Source organism: Danio aesculapii, chromosome 17, assembly GCF_903798145.1.
Source record: "Danio aesculapii chromosome 17, fDanAes4.1, whole genome shotgun sequence".
In the NCBI taxonomy this organism is placed as follows: Eukaryota; Metazoa; Chordata; class Actinopteri; order Cypriniformes; family Danionidae; genus Danio; species Danio aesculapii.
This window is the reverse complement of record NC_079451.1, coordinates 45026957-45046118: the sequence shown is the minus strand read 5'-3', so window position 1 is coordinate 45046118 and position 19162 is coordinate 45026957. Positions and strand designations below refer to the sequence as shown.

Genomic DNA, 19162 nt, shown 5'->3' with positions numbered 1-19162 from the left:
ATAAATATTATGCCATAAATAACTACTCTATCCTAAGTGTTTTGGCTATACTGCAGATTTGTATTAGTATCTTTCTTAAAATGGTGTGTTTGTGTGTCAATCCGGATCATCACCTGTCTTGCATCATACCCCACAGAAAAAATCCTACAGTAATGCATAGTGAATACTAGTATAGTAGTATTTTTGAACAATACTATAGTACAGTGCTTGATTTAATCTGTTGTTGTAATTCTATACTTGTTACTGTGGTAAAACAACAACTATAGACTATATTATACTACAATACACCAGTTTACTGTAGTAAAAACTAAGGTATACTAGATTGTGTATTAGTTTATCAGTTCACTATTGTAGCAAGCTGTTTAATTCATTAACAAAGTGTTTAAAATACTGTAAAATCCTATAATAATTATAAGCCATAATTACAACAGATTAATTCAAGTACTTTACTATAGTAAGGTTCAAAAATAGTACAGTAAACATAGTTTTTGATTATATAGATCAGTGGGTCTCAAACTGGGGGTCGCGACCCCTGCGGGGGTCGCAGAATAATTTCAAGGGGTCGCGAGAGTGATTTAAAAATTGTGTAATTTTCAGTGATTATAATAAATATTTTTCAATATTACATGTGAAAGCTAATATTTTCAGATTTTTAAAAAAGATATTACTGATTCATAAAGTATTTAGGACACATTCAGGCAGAATGCATCTTTGTACTTGAAACGCAGCGCTCAGGAACAGTTTAAAACTTGTCATGTCAACTTGCCGCAGTAAACAAAGCCTTCAACGATTGCCCCGCCTTTGTGCTCTTCTTATTGGACCACTGCTTTAAGAACTGAACACGAATGATTGGTTAAAATCCACTGTCAATCACTCAGTCAACGCCTCCTGTCTTCAGATGACAGGAGCTACAACCGCGAAAATGTAAAGCGCTGCAGATGAGAATGAAAACAACACTGACAGATTTAGTTTTAGAAACCACCTAAAGCTACAAATAATAGCACATCTGATTACTGATCATGTGGTGAATGTTAATCCACCATCTACATTTATTGAAGAGTGGATAAAAGACTTCCATTGGCTATGTTCGCTACGAAAATAACTAAAGCATTCACTGTAAAGTCTGTGGGACAAAATTTTCAGGTAACTGTTTGCCACATCTACACACTATAAGCACGAGAGATTCTTAGATTAACAGATTCATTAATGAATTCATGTTAAGCAGTGTGTGCAGGGCCGGTGAGCGGTCCGTCTGTCATATCTTTTGGTCACTCAATTATGTTATAAAAATTTATTTTCTTCATTGAGACATATTTTCCTCACGCATGCATATATATATAAATATATATATATATATATATATATATATATATAAATATATATATATATATATATATATATATATATATATATATATATATATATATATATATATATATATATATATATATATATATATATATATATTGCTTGTTAGTTTTGATTAGTGTTGATTTCAAATGCAATAAATCTGTTTATATAAGACTTGTAGCAACAGTGCGATAATTGGTGGGAGCCACTAAATTTTGGCTGGTGCGCCTACATTTTTAAAGATAGGAGCACCAGTACTACCAAGCAAAAATGTTAATTTTGAGCCCTGTAATGTATAGTAAATGTAGTTAAAATATTGTGAACAGCTTAAAAAAAGCAATTTTTATTGTTTGTATGTGCTTTGATAGTGGGGGCGGGGGTCGCGAGTTATTGACGATCTTACATTGGGGGTCGCTGGTTCAAAAGTTTGAGATCCACTGATATAGATCATCATGCATCATGCTTCCGCCGTCTATGTAGTTTTTAAAATGCTTTTATTTTGTAAATATATGTCTACAAAAGTATTAAATATGTTGCTGTTTGTGTACTTTCTTATGCTGTGTAACGATCGGATGCTGACAATGGAGTTGGGGGATCCACGTGCAGTTTATTAAAGCAAGGCTGTGTAGGCAATGGTCAGGAACAGGAGCAAACTGGAGCATGAGGGAAATCAAATAAATGACGTCAAAATACACAAGCAATGGGTCAGGCTAGGCGGCAAAGAATAATACAATGGAAGACTAGACAATGGAAAACGCTTTGTAGTGCTACGCAGGGTAAACAAGACTCAGCAATGTGTGTTGCAAAGAGAGGTGTCTTTATAGTCCAGTTAATGATTCAATGATGTGCTTCAGCTGTGTGTCTGTGTGTGTGTGCCATCATCGATGATCCGGAACAGGTGTGTGTGTGAACAGGTAAAATGGGATGTGTAGTTCTTTTGGTGGCAGATTTGTAGTTCCCCAGTAATCTGTATCCTCCTAGGGCTTGAGTGTCCACATACGTGAACAGCACATTTTAGCTCTTAAGTGGCTGTTTAAAATACTTTGAATGTTTTATATTTTGTTACAGACATACAGTGTCATCCTGCAACTGTTTTGCAGCATTGAAAATGTCCCAAACACTATTTTTAAGTGTCCAAAATGTGGGAAAAAAATAGTTTTTACTCTCTGATAGTCAAAGCAAGTTCCCAAAAAAATGTCTATGTTAAATATGCATTAAAAACATTCAGGAAAAAGTGTTTTATGTAAATTCGGATAACAAGTCCACATATATGGACATAATTTTACTCTAAAAGTACATCGTATCAAAAGATGATACTTAGGTTTTTATTCTAATCAGGTTCCAATAAGCCCAAATAGCAAAGAGAGATAAAAAATGCATGTAAAAAACACCTTGGGCCTTAAGAGGGTATGGACTAGATCGCTGATGATTGTGACATGCTGTGACATTTCTCAGTGCAATCTACAAGAGAGCATTTAACCTTTAAGAAAATATGAGTGCAAATGTATTTATTACATTTGTGTCAATCTTCAACGTAGTTATATAGAAACCGGCATGTTTAGAAAGCGAAGTCACAGATTGTAAAACTTTAAGTTTACATGAACCGGAATTTACTGCAGACTTTAATTACAGAATGAGGACGTATTTACAACTGAACCAGAATATTGAGAAAGGGGGCGGGGTTTTGTTTTTGTGTGTCCCGCTCTCATGTTTCACTTGCAGCAAACAAATGATAAGAGGGGCGTGGCTAATCAGAGAAGGACTGCAATTCCAGAGTGTCAGATTTTAGTTAAAGATTACCAGTACACACTTCTTTTTCAGTGGATTAACTTTCAAGGATTAATTGTTCACCGTAAAGGCATAGTTCACCCAAAAATTAACATTTATTTACTATTTACTCTTCCCCAGAGTTTCTTTTTTCTGTTGAACACAAAAGAAGATATTTTGAAGAAAGCTGAAAACCTAAAACCAATCACTTCAATAGTAGGAAAAACAAATACTATGGAAGTCAATGGTTACAGGTTTCTAACATTTTTCTAAATATCTTCTTTTGTGTTCAACAGAAGAATGAAACCAATAAAGAATGTTTGAAACAAGTAAATGGTGTGTGATGACACAATTGATGAGTGAACTACCCCTTTAAGACTAGCAATTTAGATTTCATTCGAACTTTAAGTTACACAATGTGATTTAATAGTAGTAATTTAACAAATGCATATAATCCATTATATTTAATATTTGATTTTAAAATATTGTTTCTCTAAATTAATCCCCTTTTTACAAGATGTAAAATACGCATCTGATGTCCCTGGAGTGTGTATGTGAAGTTTCAGCTCAAAATACCAGACAAATAATGTTTTTATAACTCTTTGAGACTGCTCCTTTGATGCTTTGATTCTGATTGTGGCATTTTGGTGACTGTCGCTACATAGATCCCTTGTTTAAACCCCTTATAAAAGTGATTTTTTCATAATAGGTCCCCTTTAAAGCTCATATGGCATAATTTCATGAAAATATCTCATCCACTAAATGAATCTCATGCAGGTGAGACGTAATAATCAGCTCTTACCTGTAGCGCCGGGATAGAGAGAGCGAATGTAGGAATGGAGCGAACCAGCTACGAATGCACATGAACGCGAGTCACACAAACAGAGACAGAGTGAGCATTATGGGTGTGCAGAGGAATGCATTACGGGTGTGATTCTAGAATAAAATGAATGGATTTCACATCGTGATGGACAACATTAAATGAGCTTTGTCTAATGACTACAGCAGTGATTACATTTAACAGCAACAGCAAGCGGCTAGTGTATTTTTAGCAACAGCGCTAAAGCGTACCTCCTCTTGCTGTCCATCTGTCTCAGACTGGTGGGGATCTGGGTAGTGCTTCAGGAACTGAGCTACATAGGTCATTATGGATTTCTCATCAGGCTTGTCCACATCCACATCTGCAAAATAACAAACAAAAAAAACTAAGTTGGAGGTTTGAACCCCTCAAGGGGAACTCCATGTGTTTTTATCATTATATCTATTCATCCATGCTGTTTTAGTTTGAGGATTAGTGCACTAGAAAAAAAATTATAAATTTCTACAGTAAATTGACGTTAAAACAGAATCCACAGCTAAATATATAAAATCTAAATATATATGAAATCTATATAAAATAAAATATAATATAATAAAGTTAAATTATAACAAAATTAATTAATTATAAATAAAATAAAATAACATAACACAAAATAAAATAAATTATAAATAAAAAATAAAATAAATAAATTAATTAATTAAAAAATAAAATAATAAATAAAATAAAATAAAATAAAATAAAATTAAATTAAATTAAATTAAATTAAAAATGAAATAAAAACTAAAATAAAAATAAAATAAATTATAAATAAAATAAAATAAAATAAAATAAAATAATTAACTCTAACCTTACATACAGTAAAAACATTCTTATTTAGTCAGTTGTAAGAGAAAAGTCATTTATAATGTTACAAAAAGTTTTTAAAAATGTATAAAAAGTTTTTAAAAAGTTAATTTGTTTACATAAGCATTGAATATGTTGCTGTTTAGTCTTGCATGCACATTTTGTTCCTACACAAAAATAACCTTTAATATGTGCACAGAAGTGTTTCTAATAAATAATATTAGAAATCTTAACATGGATCTTCTACCTAACGATTTTAAATGTCATATGTAACCCTGGACCACAAGACTGGTCTTAAGTTGCATGGGTTTATTTGTGGGGAAAAGCCAAAATGACATTGTATGCGTAAAAATATCAATTTGACTTATTATCAAAAATCATGAGAGTATTAAGTATAGATCATCTTCCATTAAGAAATGTTGTACATTTCCTTCCTTAAGTATATTAAAACTTAGTATTGTGCCACCATGCCGCCCCTAAAATAGCCAAATATTATCTTATCCTAACAAACCATCCTGTACATTAATAAAAAGCTATAAATAAATACATTTTCCAAATTACATTTCCAAGAGCAGAAATAAGAACAATACCGAATATCCATCCATCAAATCTCTAAATCACATTTTGTAATTGTCTAGTAACCACCCAGAATGCTCTAGAAACCAATCAGGAGAAACAATAGCATTGTATTAGTAATACGTAGGCCCACACGGAATCTGTGCACAGAAATGTGCAGATTTTCACAGATTTATCACTGAACCTGTTTATCCACTTATGTAAATGTGTAAAAAAGTTTTTATAATAATTTCAGTAAAATTATTGACTAAAGGGCAGCACGGGGGCTAAGTGGTTAGCACTGTCACCTTACAGCAAGAAGGTTGCTGCTTCGAGTCCCGGCTTGACCAGTTGGCATTTCTGTGTGGAGAAATTTGCATGTTCTTCCTGTGTTGGTGTGGGTTTCCTTCGGCTGCTCTGGTTTCCCCCACAGTCCAAACACATGCACTATGGGTGAATTAAATAAACTAAATTGGCCATAGTGAATGAGTGTGTGTGTATGTGAGAGTGTATGGGTGTTTCCCAGTACTGGGTTGTGGCTGGAAGGGCATCCGTTGCCTAAAACATATGCTGGAATAGTTGATGGTTCATCCCTGATAAATAAGGTACTAAGCTGAAGGAAAATGAATGAATGAATTAATAACTAATATGTTTATATGATTTATTTACAACACAGTTTGTAATTTTTTTTATTGTTTACAAGTAATATTTTCTGTGCTTTAGTCGATATATTATATGAGAGACTTGCTTTGTTTACCAAACAAGTGGATCTAATTGGATTTGCATTGTAAACAACACTGTAAAAAATGCAGGGCTCCACACAATTCCGTCATGCTCTCCCAACACAAACTGATTAAGTTAACGTAATTGTCTTTACAAATTTAAGTGGATTGAACATAAAACTATTGAGTTGTCCCGAAAAAATCTCAAGAATTGTGTCAGAATGTTGCTCTAGATGTAAAACTGTGATTGGTACATTATTAAATATGTTTTGGACACGTTCTGCACTATTTAACATTTGCACATTTAAAGTTTGCACATATTCATTGCACTGATTCATTTATTTGAACTGTACACACCCACTGCACATGGACATTTCTAATTATGTTTATCTATCTGCACACTTCTGCTATTAATAGTATCCTGTACATATATTCATTTATTGTAAATCTGTTCATAGCTAATACAACCTGTATATAATGTTCATAGTACATCCATCTGTAAATATCACCATAATTTTTCTATAACTGCACTTCATAACTTATACCTGATCCTGCACTTGCTGCTATTGCACTGCTGGTTAGACCGGAACTGCATTTCGTTGCCTTGTACTTGTACATGTGTAATGACAATAAAGTTGAATCTAATCTAATCTAATACAAAACCTATTGGAGAAATATAATAATAACTATTAACAAAATTGTTAATGGTAAGCTTCCACCTGATCCAAGATTTATGTTACTGGGGGATGAACCATTTCTTCAACTCAGTCAAAGGAAGAATTTACGCTTAATTAAAATGGCTCTGATAGCAGCAAAGAGATGCATAGCTATACAATGGAAACCACCAAGTCATATTTTTTAGTGTTACTGTATAGCTTAGAGAACTTTCGTCTTATGTTCCTGTTTAAGAATAATGATTAATCTTAAAAAAATCATCAATGTTTGAAAAGATTTAGGGCATATTTATTGTATACATGAATAATTTGGACGTTACATTGACTGAAAATGATGGGATAATGTGACTCTGCTTTAATCTTTCATTTGCCATCATTGTTTATTCATTTACTTGTTTATTTCCTCTATTTTACACATCAGCTCAATGTCTCCTAATTATGTCCATTTAAGTGTTCTGTCTAGTGAGCATGGGACAGGGGTGGAGGGTGGCTAGAAAAGAATGTTTACATGTATATTGAAATAATTGGGTAAATTGTTGATGTGAAAATACTATATTGATGAAAAAAGAACTGTGTCGATTCAGCTCATTTTAAATAAGTGCAAAATTCTGCACAGAAATAGCAAAAAAAATGTCAGTAGATTCTGTCTGACCCTGGTAATTACCAAGCGGCAACCTCCAATACGGAAGTAACTGAAACTGCAATTCATCAAAATTCCGCTAGTCCTGGCTCCATAATAGAGCAAATTTTAATTGAGCCCACTGCTAGAATTACAGCAGAAAAAAAGGTGTTTACAGCCTGGTACAAAGAACGATTTTGGTTCATATAGCTATTATTACCCTCCATGACAACTATGAGGGAGGTGAATTTTTTTATAACTCATCCATTTCCTTTTTATTAGGTTATATTAAGTTTGCATAATTAAGGGCGTGGCCACTTGAGTGACAGCTAGGTCTCGCTGGTCGCTGTCACTTCACCTCAGCTGAATCTGGCAGATTAGCCACTGATCTCGGCATATTCATCGTATTTTTGTGTTGTTTTATGTGGCTTTACACAGTCAGCTGCCTTTTGTACTTATTTCTTACAATTATCCGATGATATGGGACTTATATGTGCACTTAATTGTGCTCACAAACCATTCATGTGGCCTCCGTTTCCCATGTGAGTAAAGTTATATACTTATACACCATCTCTATAAATGTGTGTGTTTTATTTAAGATCATTTATCATTTATATTTTTCTTTAGACCCGTGACAGATTGATTAGCTGTAGGCTCTAGAACAGTCATCTGAAGCGTTATCATACAGTGTTATGCTGGAGTTCATCAATAGTCCTGCATTTACTAACACAGACTCTATCTGAAGTGTTTGGAAGTAATTTACGTTTCCTCCTGTAGAAAAACATCATAAGAGCAATGTTTAGTGGCTCAATGTATTACTACAATGTTTTTGAAAGTCTAAACACTTTATTGATATAGTGTACAGCCAAGCACATGTGGTCAGAACACAAACGAGTCGCAGGTAATAAAGTATCAAGCGTTTCTCCTATAGTAAAGTCTTTCTGCCAGGTCTAAGCAAAGTACCAGCAGGTGTCTGTAGCTCCGCTCACTCTCCGCCTCTTTGCCCTTGTTTGGTATCCCGCCGTGGGTGCGATGACGCTCGAACAAAATGGCGACGGTTGGCCGTGCCTACTTGTAGCTTCTTTTGCAGTGTTCAGAAATCTATGGGTGACGTCACGGATACATCCATATATTTTACAGTCTATGGTAATTACAGTGTTCAATATATAATATAACATACTCAAACAACCTAAGAGTGTTTATTTTTTTAGAAAAGGCCTCGATTTAACATTCAACAAAATGAATCCTCAGGCGCTCCATACACTTGATATCCTATTTAACGATCCACTAACCTGAAGAGCCAAGTGAGGCTATTTATAGCATCTTCAAAGGGCTTCTCCTACATCACATCATGATGTCACGCTGTGTGTATTTGATCTGGCCTGATGTCATGCTTGAATAACAGCATGACCTACATAAACGATAAAAGCGTCTGTCTGTAATGAGGCCCGATGATGGCGGATCCCCAGTATAATTAAGTGGCGTCTTTTCACATCAACTCAAACAAACGAGTGGCTCTTCAAAAGCACAACAGATCATCGACTGAATCAGTCACACAGTATTAGTATCAGTGGAGTAGTCGTCTACTTTAATGTATATTCACTGTCATTTTAGAACCACTGATATGTTGCATTACAATTTGTGTGTTTTTGCTCTGTTCTATTGGAGGGTAAATAATGCAAGCAGTATGTTGTCACTAGAAAGAAAAAGTGCGCTTTAATATGTGTATGATGCTTCATTAGGGAAACAGCTATAGTTTCAGTAATATAATGTATTTGTTAGAATGAATATTTTAATCTTTTTATTTTTGCTTTTTTACAAATAAAAAAAAAACTATTGGGTCAAAAACATTTTCCAACTTGTTACACCTAAAAAAATGTTTTCCTAATTTTTTCCCTCCATTACGGTTTTTTTTTCAGTTTCCAAATGTATATTTACATTTACATTTAGTCATTTAGCAGACGCTTTTATCCAAAGCGACTTACAAATGAGGACAAGGAAGCAATTTACACAACTATCAGAGCAGCAGTGAACAAGTGCTATAGACAAGTTTCAGGTGTGTAAAGTCTAAGAAGCAAAGCATTAGTAAATTTTTTTTTTTTTTAAGAGAGAGTACAGTTAGTGGTATAGCCAGAGAGGCAGTTACAGATTAGGAAGGAAAGTGGAGACTAAACAGTTGAGTTTTTAGTCGTTTCTTGAAGACAGCAAGTGACTCTGCTGTTCTGATGCAGTTAGGGAGTTCATTCCACCAACTGGGCAGATTGAATGTGAGAGTTCGGGAAAGTGATTTCTTCCCTCTTCGGGATGGAACAACGAGGCGACGTTCATTTACAGAACGCAAGTTTCTGGAGGGCACATATATCTGCAGAAGTGAGAGCAGATACGAAGGAGCAAAGCCAGAGGTCGCTTTGTAAGCAAACATCAGAGCTTTGAATTTGATGCGAGCAGCAACTGGCAGCCAGTGCAAACGGGTGAGTTGCAGAGTGACATGTGCTCTTTTGGGTTCATCAAAGACCACTCGTGCTGCTGCGTTCTGAAGCAGCTGAAGAGGTTTGATAGAGTTAGCTGGAAGCCCGGCTAGTAGAGAGTTGCAATAGTCCAGTTTGGAGAGAACAAGAGCTTGAACAATGAGTTGAGCTGTATGTTCAGATAGGAAGGGTCGGACCTTTCTGATGTTATAGAGTGCTAATCTGCAAGATCGAGCAGTTCTAGAAATGTGGTCAGAGAAGTTTAGTTGGTCATCAATCGTTACTCCAAGGCTTTTTACCATAATTTGGATGCATCTGTACATACAGATGTATGGTATATACAGTTTTCCACACTGAGTACACAAAACAACCAAACAGAGGAATCTAGATATTGTAAAATTGAAAGACAACATAAAATACATTCATTCATTTTCTTGTCGGCTTAGTCCCTTTTTTAATCTTTGGTCGCCACAGCGGAATGAACCGCCAACTCATCCAGTATTTGTTTTATGCAGCGGATGCCCTTCCAGCTGCAACCCATCACTGGGAAACACATACACACTCATTCACACACACATACACTACGGACAATTTAGCCTAACCAATTAACCTGTACCACATGTTTTTGGACTGTGGGGGAAACCGGAGCACCCGGAGGAAACCCACGCGAACGCAGGGAGAACATGCAAACTCCACACAGAAACGCCAACTGACCCAGCAGAGGCTCGAACCAGCGACCTTCTTGCTGTGAGGCGACAGCACTACCTACTGCGCGCCACTGCGTTGCCAACATAAAATACAAAGATTCCATAAATAAATAAATACAGAAATTAAATTAACGTTTAAAGGACTTCATAAGAACAATCAAATCAACACACTCATAATTGTTTGTATACCATCAAAAAGAAAACAGATAAAACTGATTTGTTGCTTTTCAATTACAATTCAATTGTTCACATATTGTGGCGCCCAGTCTTACACTTTTCCCCCATAAACTATATACATATGAAACTGTGAGGATGGTACTTTTAGCACCTTAAATCTTAATTTTATTTTTTTAAATATGTATTGTTCTCACTATTTTTTGTATGTGTTCTCTCATTAAAACATAACACATAACCTAAACAAAATAAAATTCACATCTATCTGACTATTATACATTTTATATTAAGTGTGGTCTTAATGGTACTTACTTACTTACTTACTTACTTACTTACTTACTTACTTACTTACTTACTTACTTACTTACTTACTTACTTACTTACTTACTTACTTACTTACTTACTTACTTACTTACTTACTTACTTACTTACTTACTTACTTACTTACTTACTTACTTACTTACTTACTTACTGGGAGAATATATTCTACCCATTTTCTCTATAGATTATTAAACTAATCAGTCTGTAAACGATGACTCATTGCTAGCCTCTGTATCTTTTAGATTTTATAAATTATGTCAAACCAGTCACCAGTTTGAGGTATTTCGAGCTGTAACCATTTTTGGTCAGCAAAATTTTTAATTTTTGTCAGATTTTTCTTCTAACATAAAAATATTTAGAAAATGTAAATTTAATAGAAAACGTTCTTGCTCTGTTAAACATGACTTGGGAAATATCTGAAGAAGAAAATAAATTTCACAGGAGGGCTAATAATTTTGATAATCTTATTTAAATTGCAATTCAAAGTAAATAAAAGATAATTATATAACACACACCAAAAATCCTGTTAATACAATGTTGTGATTCTAAAATTCTACATAGCTCATCTCAAGGGAAATGAAAGAGATTTCCTCAGAAAAACAAGCCACATCAGTACCTTCAGGATCTAGTAAGCGTGGTATTCCCAGCTCGTTCTCTGCTACACTGAACGCCTCTTCCAGGTTTTCTCGATTGCTTCTTTTCCTCACGACGTCCATGTCCACGAGTTCTGGCCGAATGGCGTGAATGACAGAATGGAAGGCCACGCCGCTGCGCCAACTAGGACCAAAGTCTTTAACTTCAATCCCAAGACGCCTTGCAAAAGAAATAATGGCTTATTAGGGGTCTTATTTACAATTAGGCTAATTCAGTTCATGTTGGTTGACATCCATTTTAAATAGTTACTTTAAAAGCATTCAGATACAACTTGTTTTATATTTGAATTTTCTTTTAACTAACAAGTAAGTTTGCTAGTGGGAAGTAATATTTTTTTCGATCACACTTTATAATAAGGTTGTATTAGTTAATGTAAGTTAATGTATTTACTAACATGAACAAACAATGAATAATCCATTTATTACAGTATTTATTCATGTTAGTTAAAGTTAGTTATTGGAAATAAAGTTGTTCTTTGTTAGTTCATGCTAACTTATGGTACATTAACTAATGTTAACAAACATGTTAATCTGGATTTTACTAATGCATTAGTAAATGTTGAACTATGATCAATAAATAATGTACAAGTATTGTTTAAACTTAGTTCGTGTTAGTAAATCCATTAACTAGCATCAACTAATGAAACATTATTGTAAAGTGTGGCCATTTTCTTGTTGAATCACCGAATGGCTCCTCAATTGTAAGTCACTTTGGACAAAAGCGTCTGCTAAATGACCTAATGCAAATAAAAGACATACTTTGTTGCTGTGTTTTGGACCCATCTGAGCAGGGCTCTTTTGGCATTGCCCTGAAACTTGGTGACCACCTTGCGTTTCATCGGTGGGCTTCCGGTCTCAGAGCTGGCCATGCTGTCCACTGAAGACGCACTGCTTGATAAAGCCTGAAGCGCTGGAAGATTACTGGTCAGCTCCTCAATCTGCAAGAGTTTGACAGGATACAGCCTTAACAAATACACATGCAAATACAGGGTTTCTGCAGGTTTCACCAAGTCAAACTGAAGACTTTTTAAGACCTTTTTAAGACCATCAAGAATTACATTTCAGACTTATATAGGGCTAAACGCTAAGGATTTTTTAATGACCCAGCAGAAAAAAAATATCGTCACACTTCAATTTGATGGTCCGTTTGTTGAATTAAGTTACATTGCAAATATTCCAACTAATTCCCATTAGATTATAAGTAGACTGTTAGGTTGGGGTTGGGGTTAGGGTTAGTGTAAGTTGACATGTACTTGCAAAGTTTCTTGCAAAATGTCTGTTTAGCAGCAGTATCAACAGATATTAAGCAGACAGTCTACTAATACTCAAATGGACCATCAAAATAAAGTGTTACCCAAATTATATAAAAGAAAAATGGCAGACAGAAAGTGGAACAACCTTCACTGATGAAGGGTGGACAAATAAATGGGAATTTCAATGGAAATCAACAAGTTCATTAAACTGGAAAGAAAACTGTTGGAAAAACATTATTAGATATTTTAAAACGCCAGCACTAACAGCCAAATATACAAATAAGTCTCTAAAATTCTGGTGTAACTGCGGATGCAATAAAGCAAACCATTATCATATATTTTGGGAATGTATGTATATTCAAGAATATTGGAAAGAAATACAGGAGGCTCTTGAACATATTTGAAAAAGATATACCTCTAGAAAATAAATTGTTATATTTTGGCTGTGTGGATCCAGATACAGTAACGGCAGACAATAAATACCTTATGCGTGCTCTCATGGCTGCCAGCAAAAAAGCAATCACACGCAAATGGCTACAGCAAGAGCGACTAACCCTTAGTAATTGGATAGACGCAACTATTGAGATCTACACAATGGAAAAAAATCACTTTTGTCATCAATTTAAAGAAGGATATATTCCTGACAAAATGGAGGAAATGGGTTGAATATATTTTAGTTAGAAGACCCGACTTTGTTGCTATTAATTAATAGAAGATGATGTTCTGATAAATAAATATATGCTAATGTATGTACATGTATACGGTTATACTTATTCATATTATAATGTGTGACATCCCCATGTGTATAATGAAGATGGTCAGTTGAGATTATTCTGGAAGGAATTATATTATGACATGTGTTCTTACCCTGGATGTAAATAGTGCTTTAATTTCCATTTATTTTTGATTATTATATTTATATTTTATCTTTTTCTTATAATTTTTTATTTTCTTCTCTCTTTATGCTGTTTTTCATTTTATAATTTACAAAATTTGAGTACTACTGTGTAGTAAATTCACCTGACAATAATGTACATAATTGTTTACACCACTTAAGTTCGAATACTGTGATACCAATGTACCTTGAAATGCTGTATGATTGTACTCAATTAAATGTTCACAATAAACATAAAAAATATTTAAAAAAATAAAGTGTTACCAAAAATATTTATCAAAAAACTAATTCTAATTATTTATTTCTTAGCCACATATTTTAAATAATGTGTCAAAACAAGCAGACCCTAGTTCTATACACACTATTTTTTTCAATGTAACTTAAAAAACTTAACAAACTAAATGCATGCACAGCAGACTGTTATAATATTAGTTATATATTTACTAAACGTCCTGTATTATTGGTGATTGGATGTGTTGGATCGATTGGGTAGCTTTACATAAACTAAAAACAATTAAGACCTGTTTAAAATGATTTAAGACAAACAAGACAATATTTCAATAAATTGAAGTCCTTTTAAGGCCTTGTTTTTAAAATTTAAGACTTTTTAAGACCCCGCGGACACCCTGAAATATACAGTGATGTGAAAAACCCTGTTAACCCTATTAAATTCCAATCTTTCTATATCAGGACATAAACAATATCAGCTCTTTGGCAGGTCTTAAAAATTTGAGAAATAAAACCTCAGGTGAACAACAACTTATAGTGCTAGCAGATAGTGTTAGCAAAATAGGTCAGGCACTGCTAATAAAACGCTTGTGTGTTGGTCTGGAGCTTCAGATGTGTGTGAACACAATGCCCATCACACAGATAAAGCTGCGACAAAACTGGGTCCTGTAATAAAACAATGATCCCAAACATCCCAGCAGCAAAGTTACAAAAAAACTGCTGGAAAAAGGGTGGCAATGGACCCTTTTCACATTTCTGGGTTTCTCAGTAGTGGAAGTCGTCATAGTTTGTAAACTTAGAGCGCAGTGAGTGGGAGAGTACAACAAATCAGAAATCAAAAAATGTTTTACAATCCTATTTGCTGAAATAATAAAAGAGAAACTCCAATGATGGTGTTATCAAGACTTTCAGAAAAAGGAAAAAACAAAGAGTGTGAGACTGATAACGGCAGCCAGAAGAGAGAACATCAAATTTACTGTCCTGCCCCATAGACTATAGAATACAACCAGCCTCTAACGGTAAGTGTTAAGTAATTCGGTAACGCTTTACAATAAGGTTCATTAGTTAATGCATTTAAAAACATGAACCAATCATGAACAACACTTGTACAGCATTTATTAATCATAATTGAACATTTACTAATGCATTATTAACATCCAAGTCCATGCTTGTTAACATTAGTTAATGCACGGTGAGTTAACATGAACTAACAAAAAACAACTGTATTATTAACTTACCGTTAACTAACAGGAACAAATACTGTAGTAAATGTATTGTTCATTGCTTGTTCATGTTAGAAAATGCATTAATTAACATTAACTAATGAACCTTATTGTAAAGTGTGACCATTAATTCTATTTTATATAATCAGACTTTATAAAAACAGTCTGCAGAAACACTTTGATTGACGATCTGCCTTTGCACATGTCATTGGAGGGGGAAAGCCCCGCCCATTAGTGATGATCTCATGCTGCATCCCAATTCGCATACTATCCGTCCTAAATAGTATTTGAAAATAGAATTAGTGTGTCCCAAATCGTAGTATGTTGAAAAGAGTATGCTAAAGATTCCTGGATGGTTTACTATTTCGGCTAAAAATTTTTAAGTGTAGAACCGACCATACTCTAACCGCTGATATTGCACACAGTACACTGCGCGTAGGACGTGAATTCGATTAGAACTACAACCGCGGGTGAAAAGTGTAAATAAACTACAAACATGATGGATGCGCGAGACCAACCATCAAGTAGAGAGGCTTCAGTAAAGATGTTTGTATGCTAATTAATATCTAGCCTACTGGAACCAACTGCATTTTCTGTGTCATATTTCATTTGTAACAACAATACGGAACTTATATAAAGACGTGTCTGGACATCAACATCTGAATGCATAATTATCCAAAGACCTGAGAAGATTTCTCTGCATGAAAGACTCGTGGGATATTAACCTGCTGCTGCTTCTCCAAAAAGCTAGGTAATTAAATATAAAAGAAATGTGTGGAGGTGATTGACAGGTGACGTAACCAAGCAACACAACGATCTGTTAACGAGGAAGTAGTATGTCCCAAAGCTTCCATACTCTTCTGATACACACTCAAAAGTATATATTTTTCCTTCACAAAAAAATACATACTTTTTGGGCGTAGTACAAGCATGCGAATTGGGATGCAATTCTGGCTGGGAACACAATCTCATTTGCATTTTAAGTAACAGCCACCAAAAACGGCACAACTTGAATTGAAGCCTAAAAGGGGCAGTTTAAAAGAGTTATAAAAAATGATCCGTGGGGTATTTTGAGCTGAAACTTCACATACACACTCTAAGGATATCAGAGACTTATTTTACCTCTTGTAAAAAGGTACATAATAGGCCTCCTTTAAGTAAGTATTGCTAAAAATGTATCTACAAGTGTCCGAATCATAGGATGTTCTCAGTTTGTCACTCATGGCTTTTCTATTTTGGCTATACTTTTACTAAATAAATAATAACACAGTATGAGATGTCATGTGATGTTACTCATCTGATGTTTTATCTTTTATATTTTAAGATCTGCCAAGGACTGTGTTGTTGTTTATTTATAATTATGTGTTATGTATTTGTGTTATTTGTGCTCTGTTTGTGCCCCCCCCCCCCCCTCTCTCTCTCTCTCTCTCACTCTGTTCTCCCGTATCTGCTTTCATTATTCTCAGGTTCCGTTCATTGGTTGATTCAGCCGTCAGTCATTTCTTCCCTGGTTTCGTCACTCTTACTTCACATCCAATACGCAAAGTCCACTCGTCATAAAAGCCAGCGCCAGACCCCTCACCAGTCCCTTTCCTTTTTTTCCTGCTTGTCTCTGTGTTTGTTTGATGCGTTGCGTTAGAAAGAAAAACCCTGTCTGACTGTGTATGTTGTTGTTGCCTGTTTCTGTGTGTGCACGTTATGCATCCGTCACTCATATATCATTCCATTTCTGTTACATTGTTTACAGAGCGTGGACAAAGCGGACAGGTAAGAAGGTCACATGACATACATCTTGCAGCACGTAGAACTACTATTGTGTATAGTACATTAGGTTGAGGGAAAGCGCCACCGCTTGTACTTTTTGGATAGACAGAGTAGATAGTTAAGACTCGGAAGACTCTTCGCATGTTAATTATTTTGTTTTCATATCTTTAGATGCATCTGGGGAGTAAGATACAGTCTGGGTTTTGTTATTTTCATTTCTTTAGCGCCGCCCATGTCCCTTCTGCCAGCTCTCTTGTTTGTCCTCCGTCTTTGTATTTGTCTCAGTGGTGTCTATATTGTAAATACATATTTTTGCTTTACTTTATTTTCTTTAATTTTGATTAACTTGTTGTTTTTGTTCACTTTTGGGTATTGTAAATAAAGTCAAAATTTTTGATATTACTTTGGTTGTCTTTTGCACTTATTCACTATTTGTATAAATATGTTTTAATTACCTATAAATGTCAAACCCCACCATCGCCCTAGACTAACATCAGGGGTTTGTAACATTATATTCTGATATGTAAAACCATGAAATTCATAGGGTGTTCAAACTTTTTCACATGACTGTTTATAGACACACGGCAATTTTCTTAATCCTAGCATCACAACTGGAAAACATTACCTGAAAATAGAGGATAATAGTCCACATCAGCCCCAAGACGATTGACGGGCGTCCATCAGCAATGTCAGTGGCATTGATATTGACTAGTTTGATCTGCAAAATAAACACCTGTCATGTTAGAAACTCTTACTCTAAGGTATAGTTAAACTGTTATTATAAGGCTTTGGTCATACTTTATTTTGATGATCTGTTTGTTGAATAAGTTACATTGCATCTACATGCCAACTAATTCTCATTAGATATAAGTAGACTGTAAGGTTGAGGTTACGGTTAGTGTAAGTTGACATTTACTTGCTAAGTTTCTTATCGTCAGTTAAATGTCTGTTGAAGGAGCAGTATCAACAGATATTAAGCAGACAGTCTACTAATACTCAAATAGACCATCAAAATGAAGTGTTACCAGCTAATATAGTGGACTAAAACTAAAACTGTAAAACAATGACTAATTTTGATACTTCAATTGAAACAATACTTGAAATAAAATCTACAGTATTGAAAACATTCAATCTATTGCAGTTAGTTATCAAATAAACCTCCCTATAATTTAACTTGATGTACTAAAATAACAATAAAATATAATAATAACAATATAATAATTACATATTACAATATAATAAGAAATTATAATAATAATTTAGAAATATTCAAAGCACACAAATACTAAAAGCTAATTGCTTAATAGTTCCCTAGAATTAAACCAAAAACAGACTAATACCTACAAGACAAATACCTAAACCAAAGTATTAATAAAACCAACCATAGTATATCAATGATACAAAAATAACATTGCATAACAGATCTGAGGTCAGTGCATCTGCAAAAATATCCCATTTTAACCAGCATTATCTCCAGATGTATCATGCTGAATAAGACCAAAAACGTGCATTCAGAAAGTAAATACAGCCCAATTTACTTCTAAAACAAAATCATGTAGCCAGTCTTATTCGCTTCTTTAGAAATAAGCACTGTGCATATGAGTAACGTGAGTGAACAAACAAAAAAGTGCAATTCTCTGATGGTCAGCCAGTCATGGGCATCATAAGAGATGCTGTAGGAAAAGAAACAAACAAGCTTTCTAAAAATAAGTGCAGCTCTTTCAGCCAATAGCAGATACAGCAGATCAGTAAATGATGCTCGCTGCCTTCAGAACACATCATCAAATGCAGATATGTGTATCAACAGCAGGTGTTTGTGGGAACTGTAGCTAGACATGGTACTGACCGGAGACCCTCGGTACACAGACTGAGACGAGACATGTTAGGAGAGAGGACACAGTTAGAAACAACATGAAGACGGAGGCTAGACTGGGACATATGGACACAAAGATGCAGCAGATATGGCCGAATCATACCTAATGTGCATTTTTGACATTGTATTCAAACGTTTAGGGCAGAGGTCACCAAACTTGTTCCTGGAGGGCCGGTATCCTGCAGATTTTAGCTCCAACCCTAATCAAACACACCTGAACAAGCTAATCAAGGTCTTAATAGGTATACTTGAA

At 34.6% G+C, this 19162-nt stretch overlaps 1 protein-coding gene across 1 annotated transcript in view; it reads right to left on the bottom strand.

Moving 5' to 3' along the window:
* The window catches only part of syne1b (spectrin repeat containing, nuclear envelope 1b), a 113746-nt gene that overhangs the window by 66296 nt on the left and 28288 nt on the right, over positions 1–19162 (bottom strand). The window contains 5 exon segments of the mRNA XM_056476400.1: positions 3920–3967; positions 4189–4298; positions 11637–11833; positions 12433–12611; positions 17662–17754. Coding sequence (XP_056332375.1) covers positions 3920–3967; positions 4189–4298; positions 11637–11833; positions 12433–12611; positions 17662–17754 — 627 coding nt within the window.